General features: G+C 49.2%; 1 protein-coding gene across 1 annotated transcript; it reads left to right on the top strand.

The window, feature by feature from the left end:
• The first annotated feature begins 1,166 nt into the window (after window positions 1-1,166).
• Window positions 1,167-24,809, top strand: LOC144141299 (iripin-2-like). The gene is made up of 3 exons (XM_077672874.1): window positions 1,167-1,241; window positions 18,177-19,075; window positions 24,443-24,809. The coding sequence occupies exons 2-3, from the start codon at window positions 18,189-18,191 to the stop codon at window positions 24,747-24,749; spliced, it is 1,194 nt and encodes a 397-aa protein (XP_077529000.1). The 5' UTR covers window positions 1,167-1,241; window positions 18,177-18,188; the 3' UTR covers window positions 24,750-24,809.
• The last annotated feature ends 616 nt before the right edge of the window (window positions 24,810-25,425 follow it).

Below are 25,425 nucleotides of genomic sequence, written 5' to 3' on the forward strand. Positions count from 1 at the left end.
TGTATACAACTTCGCCTTGATATTATTGACTGCATCTGATTCTGTCAGCCCTGCACAGAGAACTGTGTACCCATCCCTGTTTTCGATACTACAGGGCCATGAAATTTTAAATAAATAAATAAATAAATAAATAAATAAATAAATAAATAAATAAATAAATAAATGTAAGTGATAAAATTCGAAAACTAAAGTAATAAATATAATAAATAAATGCACAAGGTAAGCGTGGCGGGTTCCTGACCGCACCGACTACTTCCTCGTTACAATATCGTTGGAAATTTGGCCACCTCGTTCTTGAACATTTCGTTCCCTAAACGCTTTCGGCAAGCAACATTTATGAAGGTTACAACTATGCCCCTAGAATAAATAAAACAACTATTTAACGATTACAAATGTCGCAAGTAAATTTGATGAAGTGTACCAAGCTTAGTTGCAAAAAACGCGGCTTGGAATGCAATAAAGCGCAAAAACAGGTTAGGCAGCGCAATATAGCACCGAATTATTTGCTCACAGTTGTCTTTTTTGGGTTGTGCCACACTGAAGGCAATTTGCACAGTGGCAGGAAGCTGATTCATTCTAACTGGCAACCGTCTCAGAACTCTCAATTGCAGCTCGTGGCTTCGAAACTGTATAATGCATGCGGTTTTCGTGGGTTTTATATTTTGCTTCTCTCTCTCTTTACCGGTCCCAATACATTGTCTTTTCTAAACGAAAGCATCTTCACGTTTACACTATCTTCCACCTATACCATCCCGAACCCTTATTTGTTTAAAAACGGTGTGCAAACTATAGAAACAGTCAGTTGGGAAGCACATCTTTTGAAAAGATTTTTGCTCAAGAAACGCCTTCGGGGTTCAAGGCCATGAACGTTTATCGCTCTGTTGTCTCCGTTTGAACTGCGACTCGTCTGGGCAGTTGTCAGCATGTCAGAAATCAACTGCTTCTCCCCCGCTTCTGTAACTTGAACAGTCACTGTTTTTTGAAAAGGACGCACGCTCTTTTTTTTTCCTCCTCTCGAGGGGCCTCTCTTCGTTTCCCAGTCAGACCTCCACGAGATAAGATGTCTTATTTATGACGCCTCTTTCTGCGTAATATGATCTAGACCTTCCCAGGCCGCCGCGTGTGCTAAGCATCGTGACGTCCGTTTCTTGCATAGATTCGTAGACGTTTTGCCGTCAACAGCTCCAGAGAAATCTAGCTTCTGGAATACTGGGCGCTCTCGCCGGAAAGCCATTAACCAGGTATGTGCAAACTACAAACTGATGACGGCATAGCCATTATGCATGATTTGACTGCATGTTATCCCGAACTGTAGACAGATAATCAAATAGCATGGTTACATGCAGAATAGAAACAAAAAGTGGAAATGTTTTAGCCCCCTTTTCAAAGGAACAGGGGAGTTGGTACAAAAGATCAAGAACTAGGCCTTTTCTGAAGAGTTTGGACAACTAAGCGCTTCTATGATGGGAGAATATAAAACCATTGTTGCTGAAACGTGGAACTTAAATCCCCGCATTCTGTGAAGCGTGATGTTTTGTCATTGACGTCCTGACGTGTTTCCTTGGCCTCTAATTCGACGTCTTACGGCTGCTGTTGGTATACATGGTTGGTTGTCCATTTCAGTATAAACTACATAGATGACATTTGAATAACACGTGTCGCGGAAAGGCCCCGCGCTGATTTTTTTAGAGTTGTGGCATGGAGCCTGCAGTAACGCCGCGTTCGTAATAACCGCTTATACGACACATACAGAGCATTACGACTGTGTCCCTCATTCCTTTCCCCCTTCTTTTTTTAAGGGAAACACCAAGGTGCCTCATCAAACGCGACAAGGGAACGCAGACGTCGTCGTAGTACGCAAACACGAAAAACACCAACACCACCACCACTGTCAGAGGAAAAAATGAAAACTCTTTTACGTTCTTCTGGAATTTGAAGCCGGGCAGAAAAATCACGACACAAGGGCGCTTACCACAGTGGTAACCGACATCCTCGCTCGGAGAAAAATTGGCGGTGTATCTGCTTCTTCTTTCATCGACATTTGCCAAGTAAATGCCTCCCTTTGCTTTCCGGCTCACCTCTAATAAAATTCCTCTCCCGTCGCGTTCCCCCCACGATAATACGCTAGAGGCTTGCTCAAGTCAATTTAAATTTACCGCGTTCTACTTCGTCAGTCCGGGTGCCCTAATGGCAGCACTGCCGTACAACGGAGACGGGCAGGAATCGAGGCGCCCAACTTTTATACAACCATGTTGCCCTTCTCCGCGTGCGTTCCAAGCGGAACGTTGAACATATCTAGTAGAACCTTTCGTAACTGCTGCTGTTTGATTTCTAAAATGCCGCCAGAAGCTATAAGGGCGCGGGTGACAGCAGGCGACGAAATGATTTTTTTTTCTGCAGTGGATGTGGTATTTAACTTGCTATCACAAAAATCAAGCACCCATGACTTTGTTACAAAGCAAGACTGCAAATATCACTTATGTATTGAGTTTTTTCTCACATTTACGTAATTTTTTGTTGTTGTTCAACAATCCTGACAAGTATGAACATTCCCACCGTACATAGCGTTTAGACTTGGCTGTGGGTATATAAACCCACGGCCGCTCGATTGGAACAAGGTTTCCATCGAGTGGCCGTGATAAACCTATTGTGCAATTTCTGTTTCTCTTTGGCGAGGTGGGTGAATCGAGTTACAGACAGACAGACAGACAGACAGACAGACAGACAGACAGACAGACAGACAGACAGACAGACAGACAGACAGACAGACAGACAGACAGGATAAAGTTTTGAGTTTAGGTAGCTCAAGAAATGCTATCGTCTTTAAAAATTAAAAAGCAAGTATTAGAGCGAGGCTTTCCCCATAAAAGTGGCATGTGACGCACGACACGTGAAAAGTAGGTGCTCGCCGAAGAGAGTTCTGTATCTGGGCAAGCTGACACGACAATTGCGGTCACTCTGCCTGTCTCAGTAACACGACCCCGAACACGAAAAATTGCAAGCGAAGAAAGATAGTCGAACAACGCGTAGTAGTAAAAAAAGACATAATACATTGACCTCAAGGCACGTTAACCGTATTACGTTACTGAGATTTTTTATTCTAATTTTTCCGCACTCCCGCTCTGAGCCTCGGCCACTGATCCTTGCAAACCCTCCTAGTCTAAGCGTTCTTTGTACCCGCCTATTTGGCACTACTGTAAATGAACGCTAAATTTACTCCTGTATGCGATAGTACGCCTATTTAACACAAGTTTTGAGGTGGAAGGACGCAACACACCTTTTATATCCACCTTAGTTCGCGGGAATCAGCGAGGCATTCCGGTCTACTATTCTGGGCTCGTCTTAGTTTTGGGAGGCCTACGATTGATGCTTCACCAAGGGCGAAGTTGACTCATTTTGATTTCAAAATAAGTGTTGACGTTGTTTCTAGAAGGTTTCCCCAAAAAAGTGGCACATTTCTAATAATTTTCTGACTTTCTGTTATTTCTTGAGCAGGCTGCTGTTTGCTATTCATTCGTCGGCCATTTTGTTTGTAAAGCGGGATTCACACGACGGAGAAACCCTCTCACGGAGGCGGACGGATAAGTGACGTCAACAGCACGTGACCGGATTATCCGGCGCGGCGGAGCATCCACACGTGCGGAGCTACGCGGAGTGACTAGCAGACGACAGCGCTGTGGAACAGGTTCCATTCCCCGCCGAGGGCCACCACCGTCGAGTGAAAACATGCGGAGGCATTTTATTTCGCGGAGCCACCGCGGGCTATCCCCATCGAGGGGCGGAGCCTAAAACCGGTCACGGGAGCGGGTCCCGCGGGCCAAAAATAGAGGGTTTCTCCGTCGTGTGAATCCCGCTTAAAGAACGTCAGAATGCCCACCTGCGTCTTTAAATAATATTATTGCAAAAAGTAACAATAGTTAACGTTCTTTGGGTGTTGGTGTTTGTCCTGTTAAAGATGTACGATCTAAAGCAGAACGATGCAATCGAAAAATAGTATAGACGGCACTTTGATGACTTCAAATTTATTGATATATGGTTACCGTACTACTCCGGAACCCACTACGCTTCCGTTGTTGAACACCCAGACATAGGCATAAACATGGGTGGTTTTCAAGCTGCGGGAGTAGCTCTTACTCCAACTCAGGCGTTTAATAGAAAATACTTCCCATTTCGTACGCAACTGAGAGTCAGATATAGGTTTTGCCTCATCCTCTCAATTTGAGCCATCGTGTTTCACAAGGACCAGTTCGGAGTTCGCCGAAATGAAAGCGAAAGAAATCTTGTGTGGTTGCGGACTTTTTATGGCTTCGCACACTTCATAGCCGAAATCAGGTTGCTCGCAGCGGCGCCAATGAAAGCGTACATATACACGCAGCACGTTTTTAAAAAGACACTGAAAACAAAACCGAAGCTTATCAAAATAAATATATTGGCAGCCGTAGAAAACGAATACACCAATCTCTGGGGCAGTACCTTGAAAATATTCGCGTAGATAATCACAAAATGAGGCAATAAGTGGCCCAGCAGACATTACGTAAACCGTTACTGAACGGATGTGCCAAGAGTCACCTGACGAACAACACAATGAGTACAGCGCGCCAAGCTCTCAAAGAAACACATATAAAATTTTCGCACGTTAAATTTCATAGGACATAAACAATTAAAAATGCACAGATATATTCAAGCAATGCCGACTTTCGCAAGCTGCCAAGCCGCGGCGCCGGTGGCAGTAGCGAAGTTTATTGCAGGTTCGATGTAGTCCCATGTGAGTTATCTGCTTGTTTACATCATGGCGGCACGTAGCGCGTCGGACTTCCACGGTTTCGCTTTCCTGCGGACAGTAATATGGGTCTAATAGAACAAATGTGTTTCTTCTTCACGTAGCACTGTCTCCCCAACAAAGTTTTGCACCCAGGCTGGTGGCCGAAGCTGTGTGCGCGCTGTGGTGGCATTCGCTTCGCGATAGAGCTTGACAGGGTGCCCCTGAGAATTGACTTTGCTTACTAAGTTAAAGTTATCCCTAGCGACGATTCAACCCCGCGCCGGTTATGTAAAGTGTCCACAATATTTTTTAAAACCTTTTCAGCTTGCGCTGGTCGATTCACGGGTTCGACACCGTGAATCACAAGAGGCAATTTCCTGTTCGTTTCGCGCTTCGCGACTTCATAGCCCATGCGAGTACGATGTGTTTGTTTAAAACCATTTCTTGATTTTGCTGAAGTTTAACAAAGTGTGTGTCAAATTAGGTCTTCTGATTCAGGGCATTGTTTGCTGTGACGCTTTCACTACTGTGCGTACTTGAATAAAGCGATACTACTTGTATCAGTTATGCACGCTTTTTATTCCATACTAGCTCCAAGGCGTTTATGAGTAGTGGTTTGTGCGCTTGTAAAAGCTCTAGGCACACTTCTGGCACTACGGAACGCCTCATTGCCTGTGTAGTGTCAACGCGTTAAACCGCACACTCAATGAAAAAGCCAGACTTCTGGCCGATGTGCTTCGCAAAAAATTCAACAGTTGCCGCAATAGGCGTTACCTTATCGTGATAGAAAACCCAAGAAACGTTCTACTAAAACTCACGTCGCGACGCGGTCCGCAAAAAATCACGCCATATCCACGGAATGAATGATGATAAGTGGGGCGAAGCTCGAGAGGGGGAGATCATCGGTAACCGTAACTCTCCAGTGAAAGTTCGCCCATTACATTGTCGCGACGGCGACAGAGAGATGAGAAGACACACGTCTGCACGCTACAGCGCCGTGGACCCAAACTGGGGTCCCCGCTTTATTCCACGCTCGTGCCCAGCGCGCACCGCAAGCGCGTGGTCAGCACTCGCCACTCGTGGCTCAGCCCCAGCGTCATCGTTCCTGGAGCGTGCCCGTTTGCGGCAGCAGACGACGCAAGCTGCTGGGGCGTCGCCACATAGCCCCCCCCCCCTCTTCAGACGGAGTGTCGGCAAAACCGACAGTCTTTGCGCTGGGGTGTTCACGGGTGGGGCTGCGAACAGAGGGGAGCGTGGTGGTGTTCAGGGTGGAGTGGTGGATTGTGGTGTCGAAGGCAGGCGGTTCGGCCTAGGTGAAAGCGGGCTTGAGGCGATCAATGGAAACGACACTGTCGCGGCCGTTAACGCGAACTGTAAACGTCTTTTCGCCGCGTGAAATGACGAGATGAGGGCCGGTGTAGGGCGGTTGAAGTGGCCGGCGGGCACTGTCGACACGGATGAAAACGTGTTGGCTGACAGAAAGACTTGGGTGAATAAAAGTGGGTTTTGTGGAACACGGCCGTGGCGGTTGGGGACGGATATAGCTGAAAAACCGGGTTAAAATTTACGTAGGATGGGCCAGGAGAGGAAGGGTTATCTTGAGGCTGTGGAGGGACCAGGAAGTCTGCCGGTAATCGCAAAGACCTGCCGTAGACCATTTGGGATAAGGCACAACCAAGATCATCTTTGATGACAGTGCGTAGTCCTAGCAGCACAAGAGGAAGGTGAACTGCCCACTGCTAAGGTGATTCGTGAGCCATCAGCGAGGCCTTGAGCTGACGATGAAACCTCTCGACCATGCCGTTGGCTTGAGGATGACAGGCCGTTGTTTTTAGGTGAGTAACACCGAGTAGGCATGTCAAGCGGCGAAAGAGTGTGGACTCAAATTGGCGGCCACGGTCTGTGATAATCTCCGACGGCACGCCAAAATGGGCGATCCACGTCGACATTAGCGTGGAAGCAACAGCCTCAGCCGTAATATCGTCGATTGGAGAAGCCTACGGCCAGCGGGTAAAACGGTCGATCACTGTCAAGTTGTAGCGGCAGCCCTTAGATGGTGGTAGTGGGCCAACAAGGTCCACGTGAATTGTGGAGAACCTTGAGTCCGGTAGTGGGAAAGTAGCCAGAGGCGATGTGGTATGCCGAGAGACCTTGCATTGTTGGCAGGCGAGGCAGGAACGGGCCCAGGCGCGTACGTCAGTATTCATGCCCGGCCAGACGTATCTCTCGGCAATCAAACGCCGTGAGGCACGAACTCCAGGATGAGAGAGGCGGTGAATAGAGTGGAAGGCAATGCGCCTGAGAGACGCAGGAAGGTACGGCCGTCTGCGGCCTGAGACCGGGCCAATGTCGCAAACGATGCTGATTCCCGAATCAGGGCATAGAATGTCCTCGAGGTGCAGAGAGGAGCTGTTTGAAGAACGTAGAGTTCGGAGCTCCTCGTCATCGCTTTGGGCTTGGGCCAACTCCTGAGAACTGAAACCGGTGCGCTGTATGGCGGAAATACGGCTAAGGGCGTCGGCTGGAATGTTGTTAACTCCCTTGACATGCCGAATGTCCATCGTAAACTCTGCAAGATAAGCCAAATGTCGCGTCTCTCGGGGAGAATATGTAGTCTTCGATGACTTGAAGGCGTTCGTAAGAGGCTTGTGATCGGTGAAGATCACGAAGCTGCGGCCTTCGAGGAAAAAGCGGAAATGCTTCACACTGAGGTATGCCGCCAGGAGTTCCCGTCCGAAAGTGCTGTACCGTTGCTCAGTGGGAGAAAGCTTCTTCGAAAAGAAACCGAGCGGGTGCCAGCTGCCGCGGATGTGCTGCTGAAGTACACCTCCAATCGCACAGTGGGAAGCATCTACCATCAGGCTTGTGCGAGCGTTGTGGCGCGGGTGCACGAGGAGGGTAGAGGAGGCCAGGCGCTCCTTGGTGGTAGTGAATGCGCGATCAGCAGCTTCAGACCATTCAAGACTGCACTGGGGAGACTTGGAAGTTTGTAGGAAAGTTTCGAGAGGTGGAACAATGGCCGCACAGTCCGGGATGAACCGTCGGTAGTAATTCAACAGCCCTAGGAAATGGCGCAGTTGGCGCAAGGACTCAGGTCGGGGAAAGTCGATTATGGCCTTCACCTTGTCTGGCAGAGGGCGAATTCCATTGCAGTCTACGAAATGACCGAGAAACTCCAACGACGGCAACCCAAACGCACACTTTTCGCTATTAAGGATGAGGCCATGCTCTGCTAGGCGTTCGAAAACTATCCGCAGATGATGCAGGTGCTCAGATAGCGATGAACTGGCGACAAGAACGTCATCTATGTAGGCGAAAACAAAAGGTAGACCACGGAGGACGACGTCTATGAAGCGCTGAAAAGTCTGAGCTGCGTTGCGTAACCCGAAAGGCATCCGAGTGAATTCGAAGAGGCCAAACGGTGTAATGATGGCAGTTTTCTTGACGTCATCCGGGGCTACGGGGATTTGATGGTAGGCTTTTTGGAGGTCAAGCTTTGAAAAGATGGTACATCCACTGAGCGTATTGGTGAAGTCCTGTATATTAGGTAGGGGGTACCTGTCGGGTACATTGGCCACGTTCAAGGAGCGGTAATCACCACAGTGTCGCCAGTCTCCTGATTTCTTAGGGACCATGTGTAACGACGAGGACCAGTTGCTCGATGACGGGCGAGCAATGCCGATTTCAACCATGTAGTGAAATTCCTGTTCCGCGATTTTATGTTTCTCTGGAGCCAGTCGACGCGCCACGGCGTGCGTAGGTGGACCGGTGGTGATGATCTGATGAACGACGTCATGCTTCACTGGCTTTGTCCAGTCTTGAGGGGCAGTCAGGGAAGGAAACACGTTCAGCAATTCCCGGTACAGAGAAGGTAGGTCGCAAAGAAGCGTAAATGCGAACGGATGGACTGGAGACGATTTGCCGATGAAAGAAAGGGCGGTTGTGGCGTCCAGGATTCTTTTTCGGGCCATGTCAACCAAGAGGCCGAAGTGCGAAAGGAAATCGGCTCCTAGAATGGCGTGACTCACGTTGGCCACGAGGAAAATCCAGCGGAACGCACGGCGTAGGCCGATGTTTACCATCAGGAATTTTTTTCGGTACATGGGAATGCTGGACTTGTTAATAGCTTGAAGATGGCAGAGTGGTGCTTGAGTGCGGTCACAGGAATTAGCGGGGAGCACACTCACTTCAGCACCAGTGTCAACTAGGAAACGTTGACCACTTGTTGCATCTGTGATGTAGAAGAGGCAACTGTCGCTGGCTTGGGAATCGGTCGCCGCCGCTAACGATCCCTCGTCCCGTTTCCCGGCCAGCCGCAAGGACGGGTGCAACGTTGCGCCGCTGCACCGAAGCGGCGGTGGTACCAGCACAATGAATCAGGGTGTTGAGGTGGCTGGCGCGTTTCGCCTTCCTGGCGAAATACTTGCGGAGACGGGGTACGGCGAGAAGGGCAAAACCGGCGAGCTCGAGGGTTGAGAGGCGGCGGCGAGCTGTAACCAGCCGAGGCGACAGGCTCCTCCAAGTTTTGCATGCGCTCTCGGAAAGCGGCGAGGTCGTCGGATAGCGGTGAGGGCAAAGGAGTAGCAGGCGCCGCCACGGTGGTATGGTCGGAAGATTGAGCGGATGCCACCGTGGACAAAGGCGGATGCAACGTGGCGACTTCCATTATCTTGTCAGCATGCACGGCCAACGCGGATAAGGGAAGGTCAGAAGCAGTCGCGAGGATCATCTGCACAGAAGAGGGGAGCCGTCGCAGGAAAAGTTCCTTCAACAAACGGGAGTCCGTGGCAGAAGGTGCGTCGCCGAGCAGGGTTTGCAGTTCGTGAAGGAGCTGCGAAGGTCGACGGTCGCCCAACTCCTCTGCAGAAAGCAGCCCCTGGAAACGCTGCCGTTCCGAAGGGCTCGTGCGGCTCAAGATGGCAGCCTTCAACGTGTCGTAAGGGTTCGTGGTAGGCGGGGTGGCAAGGATGTCACGAACCTCAACCGCGATCTCAATAGGCAGCGACTGCTGTAGATGGTTGAAGCGGGTCTCTTGCGACGTGATGTGACTCACTCGGAAGCTTGCCTCGGCTTGAAGGAACCACACGTCGGGGTGCTTAGCGCTGAAGGGGGGCAAACGGCAAGCGACGGCGGAGATTCCAGGTGAAGAGGCAGCGGAGGACACAGAAGGACAGCTGGCGCCGCGGGGAGGGTCCATTCTGAGTACGTGGCTCCGCTGCAACGTCCGGGTCACCAATGTCGCGACGGCGACAGAGAGATGAGAAGACACACGTCTGCACGCTACAGCGCCGTGGACCCAAACTGGGGTCCCCGCTTTATTCCACGCTCGTGCCCAGCGCGCACCGCAAGCGCGTGGTCAGCACTCGCCACTCGTGGCTCAGCCCCAGCGTCATCGTTCCTGGAGCGTGCCCGTTTGCGGCAGCAGACGACGCAAGCTGCTGGGGCGCCGCCACAACATAATTAAGGAATACGTAAGATTCTGTGCGTACATTGTACAAATCAATTTTTATTTTCGGAGTCAATGCTCCCAGGCCCAGACCTGGTGAAAGACCCCGCGCCATCGAGGACTACCCTGCACCTCACCACAATTTGTCACGTAGGATGGGACACAACGGTAAAGAAAGAACTTTTATTTAGGGCGAACTTGTGCCCGAACAAGACGAGAGGAAACGAGCAAAGGTCCTTGCGTCTTGTTCGATCTCCGAGAACGACTGCCTGCGTTCGTGGCGTGATCTCTTGCGTGATCTCCCCCTCGCAGTGCACGTGCGCTCGCGTCTCCGTTGGCGAACACAGACAAGCTCGCGCTCCCGGTGCCGAGTTTGCGCTGCCGGTTGCAGCCGGTTCTTGCGCGTGCAACGCGGCCCACTTGGCGACATCTCCGTTCTCTCGGACAGCGAGCCACCGCATCGGTTCCGTCATTTTCGGCGAGTTTAACCCAGTTAATTTTCTTCTACACCAGCCCAAGGTTGTTGCGTGCTCCAGGAACATCTCCGGAATGTCCTGAACAATTTTGGTGAGCTTTCGACCATCTGATGGACTCTTATGCCCGCACTCAACTGAGGCGCGTCCGCTAAGCCTACTACAGCTCGCCTCCAGCGGCGCGCCGTTCGACCGGCTACTGGCCAGCCCCTCGCTTCCTCCGACATGGCTCCCAAATACGTTCAAGACAAAGACGGCTGGAACCACCCTGTCCGACACTCTGCGAGCCCCGCTCCTCAGTTGCAAGCCACTCTTGTCTTACGCCCTGGTGACTATCTCAACCTCTCCAAGTACGACCCATGCACCCTCCATGCAGTGCTCCGCAACAAGGCGTCCCTTACTCCCGCCGAAGCTGCCAAGTTCATGGTTCGTGTCGACAATGTCAAAAACCTTGCGTTTCTGCTGTGCTTGGACTCTGACATCAGCAAACAACTTCAGCTAATATCCAGCATTGACCTCGAAGACCGTTCTTGTCACGTCACCATTTACCCCACCACTCCATCGAACACCTGTAAAGGCGTTGTGCACAACATTCCAGCGGGCACAAGCCCCGACCATCTTATGCGCCACATGTCGACGCTTCTACAAGGCACCAAGATCTTAGCTGCACGAATGATGGGCCGCACGGCCACGGCCATAATCACCTTCGAAGGTACACACATCCCCCGTGAGATCTGCTATGCTGGTGGCATCTTTCGCTGCCGCCCTCATCGTCCCAAAGCCCAATACTGCCACCGCTGCCAGCAAATAGGCCATCGTGCTGACGTCTGCACTTACAAACCCCGCTGTCCGACCTGCGGCCAAGTACTGCCCGAAGACGCTAGCCACACCTGCTCAGCAGATCCGGTCTGCCTCCGCTGCGGAGGTCCCCATCGCGCTGACGACGCCACATGTTCGGACAGGCAAGCCGCGGATGCAGCCGTTCGCCAGACAGCGTACAACAAACGTGTCGCTCAGCGCGCAGCTGCAGTGGCAGCTGAAGCAGCAGCCACTACCTCTACGGTACCGCGCAAGTCACGCAGCCGCAGTCGCACCCGGTTCACCATGCCCTCTCGCCGCTCCGCTAGCTCGTCTGCACGTCTTCCTGCAAACCCTTCGAACGACGGCCCTGCGGTCCACCACAGCCGTAATCAAGCTGCCCAGGTAAGCCAGCCACTCTCCCACACACCTGAACACGCTCGAAAATCTCCTGCACTGACCTACCGAGATATCCTCCACAAACAACCTCCTGCCCCACAAGCCACTGAGCCTCGTCCCCCTCCCCCACCCAACGTAGACATGACCAATGCTCCTCTCTCCCCACAGTCTCCTCCTCCCCCTCCGCCTAACGCTACCCTTCCCCCGGCTTCGACTCCGGCATCCAAACGCAGCCGCTCTTCGGAGGGGTCACCGTCCGCCCCAGTGACCCTTCCACCAGACGACCTCTACGCCTCTCTCTCCCATCGTATTGAAGAATACGCCCAGAAGTTTGATGCGGCAATATCCCATCTCCAGCAGCAGTTGACTCACCAACTTTCTCTCATACACGAGCAGCAAGCCCTTTTCCAGCAGAAACATCAAGAATACACTGACCACGTTGCCCACTTTTCTAGTGAGCTCAATATGCGCTTTGAAGAGCAGAGTAAACACTTTCAATCTCTCTTCTCCAGCTTTATCACTCAACTGCAGTCCACTTATCCCCTCCCTCCAGCACCGTCACCTCTCGCGGAATAAGCATGGCAGATCACGTACTCATAATTCAATGGAACTGTCATGGTTTCAAGAACAAGCGTAATGCCTTCCTCATTTGGCTTCAGTCACAACCTCAGCTACCAGACATCCTCCTCCTCCAAGAGACAGGACTAAATCCTACGCTACCTGGATATGTCACGTTTCAGCAAAGTCCCTGCCTTGCCACGCTGGTCCACTCCACCCTCACGGCAACTCTTGAACATGACACCGCCAATAGCCTCACTGTTTCAATTCCTCTTAAGCGCGGCCCTCTGCTCATTACCAACGTTTACAGTCCCCCGCGCAACACTCTACCGGAGCTTGAAGAACTGTTCCATCCTTGTCGAACCAAAACCCGTCTTCAGCATATCCTGGCCGGCGACTTCAACGCCCCACATTCTGCCTGGGGCTATATCAGGGAATGCAGGAAAGGCCGTCGGGTGCATTGTGCTGCGCAAGAAGCTGGGTACACACTACATAACGACGTACAAGAATACACACGTATGGGCAACTCCGTGGAACGCAATACCAACCCCGACCTCACTTTCGCTACTCGAGCTCTCCTTCTACGATGGGAACACACTCAAGAATATATGAGCAGTGACCATGCCATCTTACGCCTCACGGTCTCCGCATCTCCAAAACGAATCAAGTGGAAATCTGTTCGCATCACCGATTGGCACAAATATCGACAACAGCGCTGCGACCCCCCTTTCACAGACGTACCTACCTGGACCCAGCAACTTATGCATGCTCTTGATAAGCATACCAAGGTTCTTGCCACGAACGAGGTCACTCCTCACATAGATGCACACCTGTCACACTGTTGGGAAGCCCGCGCTTCTCTCGTGAAGCGGTGGACTCGCTGCAAAACAAACCGTAGACTCCGCGCCCGAATCAATCGACTCAACGAGCACATTCACGAATACTCCAACGACCTCCGCAGGGAACACTGGAATACCATGTGTGATGAACTTCAGAACACCCTGAGCACTAGCAAGACGTGGCGTATACTCAAAGCTTTAATAAATCCCGACTCCACAAAGATTATGACCACCCAGAAGATCAATCGCCTCACCGCTCAACACAAAGACCCAGCCACTCTACTGGACACCATGAAGAAACTTTATATCCCTTCTTTGTGTCAACCTCGGTATTCTGAGTATAATGGCTCTCCGAACCCCGAACTTGATGAGGAATTCACCTTGGCTGAGCTTCGCATCGCCCTCCGTATGTGTAGAGGCAGCAAATCTCCTGGTCCCGACTCTGTAACTACCGCCCTACTTCGGAATATGTCAGATGCTGACCAACACCATCTCTTACATGCCATCAACCTCGTTTGGACAGGACAAATACCACTCTGCAACTTATGGAAGAAGGGCCACATAATCTTCATCCCGAAGCCCGGTAAACCTCTAGATCTCCCTAATCTCCGTCCAATAACACTGACCTCTCACGTTGGCAAAGTTATGGAGCGTATGGCCCTAAATCGCCTTCAGCAACATCTAGAGGATACCCAAGCACTCCCTCACTCTATGATTGGATATCGCTCACAGCTATCTACTCAAGACACACTGCTTCGCATATACGAGGACGTCCTTCAGTCTCCCAGCTCAGCCCAGCTGAAAGCCATCCTCGCTATAGACCTAATGAAGGCATTTGACTACGTGGATCACGACGCTATGCTGTCAGAACTAGCAGAGACAAATTGCGGCTCGAACATGTACAGTTACGTCCGGGACTTTCTCCAATCTCGCACCCTTACCATACAAATTGGCGACCACAAGCTTGACGCGGTACCTCACCCTCAGAGAGGCATTCCTCAGGGTGCGGTCCTCTCTCCTACATTATTTAACCTCGCCATGCGCCGTATCCACCGTGCTCTACAATCTTTCCCCGAAATTCAGTACTCTCTGTATGCCGACGACATTACTATCTGGATCAAACGCGGCAGTCCGGGATTCATTCAAGACACCCTTCAAGACGCCCTCAGAGCCGTTGATCAAGCAGCTCACAGTATCGGCCTAGCTTGCTCGGCTGAGAAAACTTCATTGCTGCTTGTGCACTCCCGTAATTGGAAACCACCTCAAGTTGTCCTTCATCACCATGACAACACCATCTACCCACAAAAAACTTTGAAAGTTCTTGGCCTTCACATGCAATCTGATGGAGGAGGAGGTTTGGCTGTGCAGCACATTCTCCGTCAGGCCGAACCCATTCTTAACATGATGCGCCGTGTCACTACACGCTCCAGGGGACTCAAAGAACAGGACCTTCTTCAACTCCGTGATGCTCTTATCCTCTCCCGAATTCGCTATCAAGCGCCGTACGTCGTCCTAACGCGCACCTTGGAAGGGAAACTTGACGCCCTAATCCGCAAAGCGACAAAAATTTCTCTGGGTCTTCCTATTACCACTAGCACCACCCGACTTGCGCAACTTGGTGTTCTCCCGACGGTTACTGACATAATTGACATCCACCGCAGCCACCAACGTCAACGCCTCTCCGAAACTGCAACAGGCCTTCATATCTTACGCACATTAGGATACCCGTCCCGTCCTCCTCGACCTCAAACAACTCCTCTAGACAGCAAAATACTCCAACATATTACCGTAGCACCTATTCCCCGCCACATGGACAAGGAACGCAATCCCAAACGCCGTCTTATTCGTGCCGCATACTACGCCAAGAAAGTAAACCGTGATACCGACAGCCGCCACGTATTCACAGATGCGGCATTTGAAGATAACCTCGGTGCGGTCGCCTTCATCACTTCAAAGGGTACTCACTACTCTATCACTCGACGCTGCACCTCCCCAGAAGAAGCCGAACTTCTCGCTATCGCTTTTGCCGCTGCTGACAACACATCCCCCATCCGCACGACCAACATCTACACGGATTCGAAGTCAGCATGCTACCACCTGGCTCAAGGTCTTGCGTTCCCCTCCTCACTGTCCCTCTTCAACAACGTTAAAGGGTCTTTTCACGTGCACTGGATCCCTGGTCACGCAGGCGTCGCAGGGAACGAACGCGCTCATCAGCTTGCCCGCGAAGCTCTCCTCCGGGCCCCTGTCGACGCTCGCGACACAAATCCTTGTCCTCCCCCTCCGCTCCCCACCTTAGCAGACATTCTAAGCATACGCCGCACGTTCCCTCTTCTCCATTCCGGGCTTACCCGTCGCGAGCAAGTAGTCATTCGGCAGGCGCAAACATATACACTGCACACACCCACTCGTCTCCATCTGTTCCAACGCACGCCAGACACCCCTGTCCCACTCTGTCCCCACTGCCTTATTCCCCCTACCCAGGACCACATTCTGTGGGAGTGCCCCTACAACCCTACCCAACCACACAATTACACCGGAGAGTGGCTGGCTGTTGCGGCGAGTCTCCAACAGCAACGGGAACTGGCGGCCCACATCGTCAGGGCCCTCAGCGGCTGCCTGGACCGAGGCGGCTGATTCGCCCCACCATCCCATGAACAATAAAGTTTCTATCTATCTATCTATCTATCCGAAAGCATGCGGCGGTCACGTACCACGAGACACAAGGGATGGACAAACTCATGACTTAAGGAGCTTCGCCCCTAAAATTTAGCGTTGCAAGCTGTTACAAGTTTTTACGCCACGTTTTTAAGGCAACTGCATCGAAGCGACTAAAACCGCACTATCCATCCATAACAAAATGCAAATGCAAAGAGCGCCCCTATCGTCGTTTTCGCTGCGGTGGCGCTGTCGGCTGGACGTTTTGAATGTGAAGTAAAGGGCCGCGCGGCACACTCACACTTTTACCCACCAACTTACGTCCCGTGTAGCACCAAGATTGACACGCCGAGAAGGGCGCGTAACGGAAGTGTTGGGTTGCCAAGTTATTTTGTCGTGTGCGCCTAGTGCCAACCAGTGGCTCCTGGGGCGTGTTGTTTCGTTGGGTAGGTTTTAGTTTTCCTGCTAGATAACACCGTTGTCTCAATCGCTTCCGGAAACCGTTTACGTCACGCGAAAAGTGATGAAATGGCGTGAGGAATAAAAGGCGTCCTTCGTTTGGTAATTTCTAGGCAAAAGAAGCATCTTTCGCTGCCGAATAAAAGCTGAGAAGGCGTCGAAGTCGCTGAAATTTTGTCTGAGCCCAACTTGCTGTTTGTTTTCATTGCCCCTTTAAGCAGTATTGTAGCCATTTAATGTTAGGAAGGTATACCAAAAATCTAGTCAAGCTAAATTACTTGGCCTGGTCTCCCGTCTACACTGTACTCCATATAACATAATGGCGAAGGCAGCCGGTGCCTGTTACCTCAACCACCTTCCACGATGAATGCGAATGGGAATATATGTAGCCCTCAACTTCTTTCAATTCTCTGACTAGCACCCACCTACGTATGTGTGGTCAGGTACTACTTCCAGAAAAGAACGCTCATTTGCTATCTGAAAATGGTCCCTAAGGTGCCTAAATTGTTTCCTCGTCAACAAGCTTCAAGCAGTAGCCTGGAGAAAAATTATTTGTTAAGCACACAATATTAGAATTTTCAACCAACAACCAAAGGAATCGTAATTGCGGCTGCGGGTTTCTCCTGACCTTCTTAAAAAGGCACGGTTGACTCGATCCCCATCAGCATATCGAGATCCTCTTCTGAAAGTAGGCGTCGCAAGTATATCTCAAGACACTCCTCCCCAGCGCTTCCGGAGTTGATTGTTGACGACTCAATAGTAATATTATGTTTCTGAATGAAGTGAAAAGCATTCCGCTTTTCGTTGCCTGTCTCTCGGACATTGCTCGATTTCGCTGCTGACTACTGACCTACAAAGCAATTGCAATCGATAGTAATCTCTCTCTGAGCGGAGTAAAAAATTCATCAACGAGCCAGAAATCAATATTTGCTCAAGTAACGCTAATTTTCAAGTAGCCTCAGCCACCGGGCTATCGTTCGGACCGCGTACTCTTATAAAACGTTCATACTCCTTCACTTGATTAAGGCGTTTGGTATTCCATAATGCTAAATACGTAAACTCCCTGGGAAGCCGAGGTGTTCTGGCCACTGGCGCTTGATTGAAGGACACTTGTTCGGGACATAGAACAATGGGCCGTAGCCCAGCCGGTCTTGGTCTTACCAGTGCACGATGTCCACAGAAAGGTACCCAAAACATACTCCGACACGAAGCTCATAGCTCATTATATAAGGTCAACTTCTATGAGCTAATATACAGCTCATAGACGTTACTGTTGTCAACTTCGGTTTAGCGGCAGGTACACCGCAAACGAAGCCATTATTGCTGGCTAATGGGAGTTCTAGGTTCATTTGTAAAGTAAGTCGGATTAACAAACTGTGCAACATACACCGCCGTCCTGAAATACAAAATAAAATACGTCCGCTCAGTGCATTCAAGATAGTTCATAAAGGACAAAAATGCGCCAGATATCAGATAAACACTACTAACTTCATTCTGTTTTGGTGGCTTAGCCGTGTAAAAAATATTACAGCGCGAAGACAGACGAATACTATAAGACAGAACTCGAGACAAGCATCGTCTTGTAATCTTTCTTGTAATTCTCATCTGCTTTTGCACTGTGTGGTGTTCCAAAGGTAAGAAGCAACATTGGTTGGTTGGTGTAACCTTTATTGAGTGCCAACTTTCCCAAAAACGTATTTCTGCGCCTAAACATTATCAATTTATCATGTTCAATGAGCTCATTGTGATAGCACTAAACCTTTCCTTTATGTCTTTTGTTGCAGTGCCATACCACCATGAAGCAAATCTTGGTGTTTCCCACTATCCTGACAGTCGGACTTTTCCAAGCCACCTTCTCCCTCTCGGAGAAGGAACAAAAACTGGTGTCCGCGAACAATGATTTCGCTATACGTCTCCTCAAGACAGTTCAAAGCAACCAAAATGAAAACGTCCTCTTCTCGCCGTACAGCCTTTCTGCTGCCCTCGGCATGGCCTATGCCGGGGCCAGGGGAACCACACAGCAGGAAATGTCTCAGGCGCTCGGCTACAGACAAGCCGGTCTGAATGACGCTGATGTAGAGGAGGCTTTCGCCCACCAAAACAACCGCCTCCAGGCCGAAGCCGCAAGGGTTGGCCTCGAGGTGGCAAACAGTGCCGCGATACAAGAAGAGTTCCAAATCCTTGACCCTTACTACGCTACACTGAACCACAGTTTCAATGCTCACCTTTTCAACCTAGACTTTTCCCGCAATGGTCGTCAGGCGGTGGACACTATCAACGCGTGGGTGAAACAGGCGACACACGAGAAGATAGAAAAGCTGTTTGACGACCCTCTCGATTCCAGTACGAAGCTAGTCCTGGTGAACGCCATCGTATTCAAGGGACTGTGGGCCAGCCAGTTCCGACGTGAGCATACTGAGAAGGGTTTCTTCTACAACGGCCGACAGCTACGCTCAGAGGTAGATATGATGTTCCAGCGAGTGAGGACCAACAACGTATTCGACGAGAGTCTTCGGGCACATGTCGTTGAGCTGCTGTACCGTGGAGATGTCTTCAGCATGGTAATAGTGCTTCCATCTGAAATAAGTGGCGTGGAAGCGCTCAAGCAAGATCTAACCATCCAGAAGCTCGATGCGGTCACTGCTTCGTTAAGGAATACAACCATCCGGTTGAAGCTTCCAAAGTGAGTATTTGCTGGTTTATTTTGTTTCAATAACATAACTTATTTTTTAAACATTGGTTATTTATATTATAACTTATATATCAATATAACATATATATTTATATATAACCTATATAAAATATAACTGAAATATATATATTCTTTGTTTTTACATAAACATTCTACTTTCTCTTTTCTGCAGTACAATATATCCCTCATTTGGCAGGTACACTACTGGGGATAATTTTATTAAAACCATGCGCTTAATTGCTGCGTCATTTTTACAAAATTCAGCGCAAGAGAAGAGTTTTTAAAGCCTGGCAAGGAAAGGTTACAGCGAAAAAGTTTTTCCAATACCAGTACGTTACCGACAAAACTGTGTAGGCATCGAAAATATATTTCACAAAAACCAGACAAGTCACGGAGCACATGATTCACAAAATTACCCTTTTTATATAATCACCTTTGATGTCTGCGTGAACACACAAGTGTCCCAGCCAGTTACTCACTTCTTACTGTCGCTTGGGCCCATATTTAGTACAGAAAAACGCCCACGCCACGTTTTTGGCTTTATGATAAAGTGCATTTTAAAGCTTAATAAATTTGGTCATTAACAACAGTTGCAAATTATACAACCCGGTGGCTGATCCTCCAATAGTCATGGCAACATCTTGCTACCGGGGCATCTATTCAGCGTGCGCAGCGTCTCACAGAGGTTATTTGAGGCGGGCGCTTTCTTCAAAGAAACACTCACAGGTAAAAAAAAGCGAAAGCTATTTTCTGCAAGGCAAAACTAAAGCTACGTACTGTTGCTTGTTCCACAGTAGAAAATAAGGTAGTAAGATAGGAGAGTAAATTCGGCAAAACACACCTTTTGCTATTTTTAAAAGACAATAAAAGATTCTTCTATTTTCAGACAACAAAAAAGAACAAAAATTGTGTTGGTTTGTTAAGTTTACGAAGTAGCAACAAAAAAAAGAATCTTTGTTTCGAGTCTCGAAAGTGCCTGCTACGACACAACTGCCATTTTTATTCAGTGCGCGCCGAAGCGGTGCATTCGAATTGGGAGCACTGGTTCAATATGGTGACCTGTGCAGCAATGATTTATTTTAGTTCCTAAATTTCGGTAGCAAAGTGTCTATCTCGCATTGAGATTAGAGGGGGTGCATACGAGCCCGGTAGTTGTTAAGAGATTTATTTGAATGAATGCTGAATCTTCTACAGTCTGAAGGCCAAACTTCACTTTCGGTACCGAGAGGTGGCGAGAAGGCCTGATGGAGCAAGGAATGTGACTGAAGTAGTTTAATAAAATTACATTATTCAAATTCCGTGAGCTCGACTTTTTCCAGATCAGGTACTACACTTACCCGGAATATTAATCAAACCTATCGTCCCTACAATGCCATACAAACGCGCACGAGAAAGGTCACGTCAGCTCAACGGGACTAGCTGACTAAAAGTCCGCCAGGTGCACGCGTTGTGACCGTAAATTTGCAAACGTGTGTTAGGCACAAATAAAAAATAAAGGAAGCTCACACTTACGCGCAAGACTTTGAAGGTAGCACGACTATACGCAACCTTCACGATCATCACGACAGTTTAAGCGTTTAAGCCCACGATTGCAGCCGATTTCCTTCTTCGCTGCCGCAAGGACCATTACTCCATCACTGTTGCTATAAGTGTGACCTGCCTTCATTTTTTTGAAGGAGTAATATTTGGACATCACCTTGGAAGAACGTACCATATGACATGTCTTTCTCGTTCCGAGCAAGTGTTGCCTCAATTACGGTGAACGGTGGAGCTTTGTTTGCTAATTTCTTTAAGTGGGTGTTCATGGCTTGACAAACAGGCGCCGGCTACGCTGGGTTGTTCACGAGAGGCACGCACACACGTGCGCTCGGCATTTTCTTGGTATTTGTTACTGTGGGCACGAAACTTTAACGATTTGCTGAACAAATTCGCTGGTAAAAGGTGCCTACATAAGTAATTTAGGCGTGATAATTACAAAAGTATCCGTCGGGGAGGAATTTTCCGGTAAACTTGGCGTGATTTTGTAATGCTGCTTCCCTGTCAAAGTTCGTTGGTTCCAACAGCAAGGGGACGCCATCTCAGAACAAAAGTGAATCATAACAATTGAGTAGCAATTTTTAAGTATAGTTGGGCATGTAACTACTTTGAATTTTGAAAATACCATGACTGCAGCCCGCCTTTTGCCCGTGTGGACGAAAATGAGCACTTCCTGCTCCAGCAACGGAATAAAGCAGAAAGGCTCATCTTCGCCTTCTTGAAAACTAAAGAAGGGACGGGCGGCATTCCATCCGGCGATGACATATGAGCGGACGGTGCACTACGCTTCCTATTCGTCCTCCACGTTGTCGTTGGCAAAGACAGGTTCTGCGTCTCTGACTAGCGATATGATGACCGCATCTCTCAGCGCACCACACACTACCCGGTAGTCGCGTCCCCATCAAAGTATTTCGCACAGAAGACGTCTTCAAGAATTTCCACCTTGTGGGATTTGGATTGGTTTTACCATACTCAAGCCTGGTATATAGACACGGGGTGCGTCCCTCACCCCATGTGCCCGGAGCTTAGGCGCCGGCGCGGTGGCACATAGTCCAAATTATCCGCGGCGTAACCTACACCGGTTTGAATTACAAGCTTATTTATGTGCAGAGTTCTATAAAGGCTTGACCAGACCAAATCGTAGTGTTCGCATTAACCATTCATTCGAAAAATCGAAGTTCCAATTACCGAACATTCACTGCATAGGCGGAAGAAATGCCTTTCATCTGTTCGGGAGTTCTGGAGAGATGCGCCAGTCGGCAAAAAAATCCCGTTCTTTCTCAGAAAACCGGCGGATCGAAGCGCTGCGGAGGCTCAGACTGCCCCTCGAGCAGTTCTTCCCCCAAAATAAAATCTCAGCATTGTGCGTCTTTCCGCGGCGCCTACATGCATTCCCATCGCGGACGGATGATTTGGCACCACGTCCTTTCGTTTTTCTAATTATAAGTCGCTAACCCGATATACTTCACCAATATCTTCAGAGCAGCCTCCATTACTCGCCCACTCACGTCTGAATCGACACTGGCGACACATGGCGGAGACTCCAGACCCAAACGTACTTCAACACTGCTAACCTTCATCATATATCTCCGACTGCATACCCATTCAACCGCTAAATCTGTCCTACTCCTGGCTCGGTGTAAAATCACGCATGGGCATGTGCCGACCACCGGAATTCCGTCTTCCTCCACACTCTAGCATTGGGGCTAATGGATGAACAGTTCTCAGCTTGAGACTCAGGGCTCCCTGATCTCCCGGGTTAGAGCATTAGCTGTTGCACGCGGATTTCTGAACGAAGAAGACACCCACATATTTTATTATATTTTTTAAATGGGGAGCATTTCAGTGATACACGATGTCACCCGTGTTGTCCCGTCGTAGTCCGCACCGTCCTTGTCCGCACCCCTCCCCCTACACTATATAAAAGAAAATACTATCCTGCGCCAGGTTTCGATCCCTCGACCCTGCGGGCGGAACGCAATGTGTATGGTGCTCTACCGACTGCGCCACAAAGCCGACACAGAACGGAACGCTATGAACGCGCCTTATATCGTTGACTCATTCAAATTACTGCTGACGAGCGCTCTCTCGTCAGCAGTTGCACAAGTGCAACTACATTAACGTAACGCAAACTACTTAACGTCATGCGCCCCCGGAAATGCTCTGCATTTGATCGTGCCCCTCGCGAGGTGGATGTTTATACAGGAACTCCTACTTCTAGCGGACTCCTGGCGCCCTCTTTCTGCCATTGTAGAGACTATGAGGCGGTCTTTGAAGGGCGCCAAATTTGAATTCTACAAAATCTTTCCTTCGTCGCGGCCGTTAATTTTTTGGGTTGTTAGGTAACATTGAAGGCAGATCGCGGGCCGAAGTTACGGCGGGTTCATTTCAGCAGGGATTGGTGGTGGCTGTCACATAATTTGTAACGTTTCCAGGAAGCTGAAAATTTACGCTAATTAGCCTGCCTGTAAAGGCGCTTCTTTTATCGACTCAAATAGTTGTTTTTCCAACAACAACACAAGCTGTATTAGAACTCAAACCAAAGAAAGCACGCGCTTTTAGTAAAAATGCTGTGTCGTTTGAAAAATACAGCCGACATTTCTCCATCATAATAGTGTGGTCCTGCCTTTCACTGCTGTTTCTTCGAGAATTAGGACCACTGTGCCGTTCTTGACCATAGCACTCTTTGACAAGTGCTTCTCACTTTTGAAGAAGCAAAACCTGAAAAGCGGTTGTTGGCTCCGTACTCTATGGAAAATGTTTACCTTCAGCATTTGCCTTTGCAGGTTTTGTGTAGTTTATTATGTTGTATTTTTACTGCGGTGAGCTGCCGCACTCAACTGACTCACAGTGGTGCGCACCATGTTCTGTGAGCATATATTGCTACACAAGCTAACAGTGTAAGACAGGTGACACGCCATTTTTGGGGGCCACGTATTCATATTTTTACCCAGCTATTTGCTCCAGAAGAATGGACAAAAACCCGCACGCAACAGATAAAGTAACAGAGCACTTCTAGTCGGCTCAGGACAAGACCAAGTCCCTATCAATTGGAAAAGACAAGTTGATATTACCGTTTTCTTTATCCCGCCTTCCGCTACAGGCATAGAGGCCCCCTTGCCTCCAATAAAGGCCTCTCTCTTTTTTTACGCATAATTAGCTTTAAAGGCGGTTGTCTTACTTGGGGTGATTAAATAAAAGAATTCGTTTGTCTGTCTGTCTGTCTCTCTGTCTGCCTGTCTGTCTGTCTGTCCCTCGATTCGGCCGTCCAACCAAAGGTTAAAGAATACCTTGCACGAGAAGTTTATAGAGGCAAAACCTTTCGGTATGACTAGATCTGGAGATATAATTTATATTTGTCAAGATTGTTGAGCAAGAAAAATAACATGAGGAATTTTTGAAGCAAACGTTCAATGCACAACTGGTACTTCCAGCGCTCATATAGTAGTAAAGAAATTTGCTCCTGATCAGTGCGAGAGCGAAGAAAAAAAATAGGCGTTAAAAAGTATATTTCGATCCACAAATACAATTAGGGCTCGCGTGAACCTGGACCTCGTTGCAGTTTTCCAAGTTCAACTGTAAGAGCTGTTTCAGTAGGTGGCACGAGCAGCGGGACGCGGGAGAAGTGAATTGACTTTTCGAAACCTCCTTCATGTTTATCGTGGAAGGATGGAAATGAAGGTGAAGAGCGTGAATGTTGGGAGGGAAAGAGAAGAGAGGTATTCACGTGTCAGAGACTTTGCTGCGAAGTGAGTAGATATTCGCTTCATTTTCTTGCACATTCTGTAAATAAAGTAATTTGCAACTGAACGTTTCCCGCAGGTTCAAGCTGGAGAAGCAGAACAACCTCAAGAGCAACTTGGCAACCCTTGGTCTGCGCGAGATTTTCGGCAATGCTGACCTTTCGGGCGTCACGGGAGAGAGAGATCTGGAAGTGTCCGACGTAGTTCAGCGGGCGGTCATCAAGGTCGACGAAGAAGGAACCGAAGCGGCGGCGGCCACAGGAGTTACAGTCATTCGTACGGGAATCGAACCCCCCGCCGTTAACGTCGACCACCCGTTCCTCTTCTTCATTCGAAACCGAATTACGCGGGAAATTTTCTTCGCTGGACAGGTCAACGCACTCTGAGCGGAAAAAGCAAAATCATAGCTTTGTATGTTTTAGAAAAGACGAGTTGTAAATAAAAAATGCACCCATGCACTATGTACTTACGTATAGTTAACAATCGAATATTTAATGTCTGGCTGGTGTTTTCTTTTGCCACATTGATTCTGTTCCACTGGCCCCAACTTCGCTCCTGCCTGCCGTTGTCACTTTAGCTAGGCTTTATACAGTAGCTTGGCTTGTGCGCTGCCTGCTACGTGGGAGACTCTTCATCTGAACCTCGCGGTTACTTCTAACGCCTCTCCGACCTTTTTTTTTTCGCGCATGCGCACAGTACTGCTCCAGAGTAGTTTTATGCGTACACAGGACCGCCAGGTTTTTCCTTTTTATAGTTACATAATGTTTCGTTTTAAAATGCATTTGTCCCCCTCCAACATACCGGCCAGCTTTCCCGCATTATCCGGAAGCCTCCCAAACTTTTCGGTTTTGCACGAGTGTATGAACTCATGCAAAATCTCCCAAATGCGCACTCGTGCTTGGGAAAAGCTTTCTTCCAGCCTGGCCAGCTTGCCGTGAGCTATTTGACAATCGAATCTAATTGCACACCAATAAGCATATCCTCCTTATTACCAATTTTGGATAACCTAAACCTTCCTCAAAAGCTGGGCAGGTCGACACCCGTTTTCCATTTCAGGACCAC

This window comes from Haemaphysalis longicornis, unplaced genomic scaffold (assembly GCF_048455015.1).
Source record: "Haemaphysalis longicornis isolate Haplotype H1 unplaced genomic scaffold, Haemaphysalis longicornis Haplotype H1 scaffold_6, whole genome shotgun sequence".
In the NCBI taxonomy this organism is placed as follows: Eukaryota; Metazoa; Arthropoda; class Arachnida; order Ixodida; family Ixodidae; genus Haemaphysalis; species Haemaphysalis longicornis.